Genomic DNA, 1,852 nt, shown 5'->3' with positions numbered 1-1,852 from the left:
CCGCACGCGTAGGGCTTCTCCCCGGTGTGCGACCTCCTGTGTCTCCTAAGGTCCCCCTGTTGTGTAAAGCCCCGCCCACACTCCCCGCACGCGTAGGGCTTCTCCCCGGTGTGTGTTCTTCGGTGCAGGACGAGGGCTGACTGCTGTGTGAAGCCCCGCCCACACTCCCCGCACGCGTAGGGCCTCTCCCCGGTGTGCGTCCTCCGGTGCACCACGAGGCGTGATCCTCGGCTAAAGCGCCGCCCGCAGTCCCCGCAGACGTGGCGCCCCTCCCCTGCCTGCGCCCCCCGGGGCCCGCCCTTTGGCGCTGCACAGCGGCCTGGCTCCCCCCCTCCACCTCTGCCGGCTGCGGTCTGCGGGCTCCCCCCTCGCTCCCGGGGAGCGCCCGGACCCCGCGGACCCACGCTCTGGCCTGCGCTCTGCCCCTCCGCGTTCGCCCCCTCGGTCTCCCCGGACCTCCCCCGCGGTCCCTCGCCAGGGCTTGGGGCGACCCCCGGGCTCCCCTTTCTCGCCGTCCCTAGGGGCGAATGGCGGGGACCCCCTTGGGGCTGCTCCCCTCCCCCTCCGCCACTCGGGCCCTGAGCGTGGGAACGCCGCGCCCCGAGGGGGTCCCCGGGACAGGCCGCCAGCGGTGGGAGCGGGCTCCTCGCGGCTGATCCCGGGGGAAGCTGCGACGGGTGGCGGCGCCGGACGTGTGCGCTGAGGAATTGCGGGGCGGAGAAGGCCAGAGGGCACGCGGGACACGGGTGAATGGTGGCCTTCGCTTCCGCTGAAAGGAGCAGCGGTGTCAGGGCGCAGGGCCGCTCCGCCGAGGGAGCCCGCACGCCCGACCCGCCGCCCCCGCCACGGCCCTCCCCAACCCCCCGGCCTGCTGCACCCTTCCCTGGCGGCGCTCCCCAGGGGTTCGGCCGCTGCCCGCGCGGTCCCCACGCTCCGCTGCGCACTGGGGTCTGCATTCCTGTCCCAGGCAGGAACCCGCGTGACAGCGAGCTGCGCCACAACAGCCTGCGGCCCGGCGCACGGCGGAGGGTTACGGGCATCTAAAGGGCCCGCGTGGGCGCTCAGCCTTTCCGCGCCGCCCGGGGAGCTGCCTGCACCCCGGAAGCTCGGAAGGTGCACCGCGCAGGCCCGAGACCCACTTTCGCAGCGTGCAGGATGCGAGCGCGCCTCCCCCGGGAGACTGAACCCCGCGCGTGGGCACCCCCGGCCGGCAGGCCGACACCCCGGGGCTCCCCCGGCGCCCACCTCTCGGGGGCGCGCGCTGGCTCCTGCGCTTCCGGCCCCACGCGAGCCCCAGCTCCTGGCCGTAGTCGTCCCCGTACCACACCAGCAGCTCGGCGCCCGGCGGCACGGCCCGGAAGGTGCGGTAGTAGATGCGCCGGCGGTGCTGGAAGGCCACGAGGTTCTGCTCCTCCTCGTCGCGGGCGCAGTTCACGTACCTGCGGAGGCCGGGAGGACGCGGCGCATGTGGCAGCTGCGGGGCCGCGCGGGCGGGCGGCGTGGGGCCGGTGACGCGGGACTCCCGTGACCCCGGCTGGGCGCTCCAGAGCTGCCCGCGCTGCGTCCTGCGGGCCTCGGACGTGCGGGGACAGAAGGCCAGCTCGCCACGCACACACTCATCGCCTTGTCCGCATGTCGCCGGGTGGACGGCGCCGAGCAGAGCCCCGCGAGGGCGGCAGGAGCCGGCGCGGGGGACACACAGGCACCCCGGAGGCCCGCGCTCACCTCATCCAGTTGGCCTGCGACGTGTCCTTGCCGTCCACGTACTCGTAGCGGTGGCGCCCCGTGACCACCTAGTGCGGGCGAGGCGGGGCAGGGCGCTCAGGCAGGGACGCCGCCGCCGCCGCCGCAC

General features: G+C 75.5%; 1 protein-coding gene across 1 annotated transcript in view; it reads right to left on the bottom strand.

Annotated features, from left to right (window-relative positions):
* LOC101566810 (histone-lysine N-methyltransferase PRDM9-like) overlaps positions 1-1,852 on the bottom strand; it is a 14,761-nt gene that overhangs the window by 1,085 nt on the left and 11,824 nt on the right. Inside the window, exons 10-12 of the mRNA XM_023706885.1 lie at positions 1,726-1,793; positions 1,246-1,439; positions 1-769 (exon numbers count right to left, since the gene is read on the bottom strand). Of these exons, the coding sequence (XP_023562653.1) occupies positions 1-769; positions 1,246-1,439; positions 1,726-1,793 (1,031 nt within the window). The remainder of the gene's footprint in view (positions 770-1,245; positions 1,440-1,725; positions 1,794-1,852) is intronic.

Source organism: Octodon degus, unplaced genomic scaffold (assembly GCF_000260255.1).
Source record: "Octodon degus isolate 3935 unplaced genomic scaffold, OctDeg1.0 scaffold00274, whole genome shotgun sequence".
NCBI lineage: Eukaryota > Metazoa > Chordata > Mammalia > Rodentia > Octodontidae > Octodon > Octodon degus.
The sequence above is the reverse complement of the archived record's forward strand: the minus strand, read 5'-3'. Positions and strand labels throughout refer to the sequence as shown.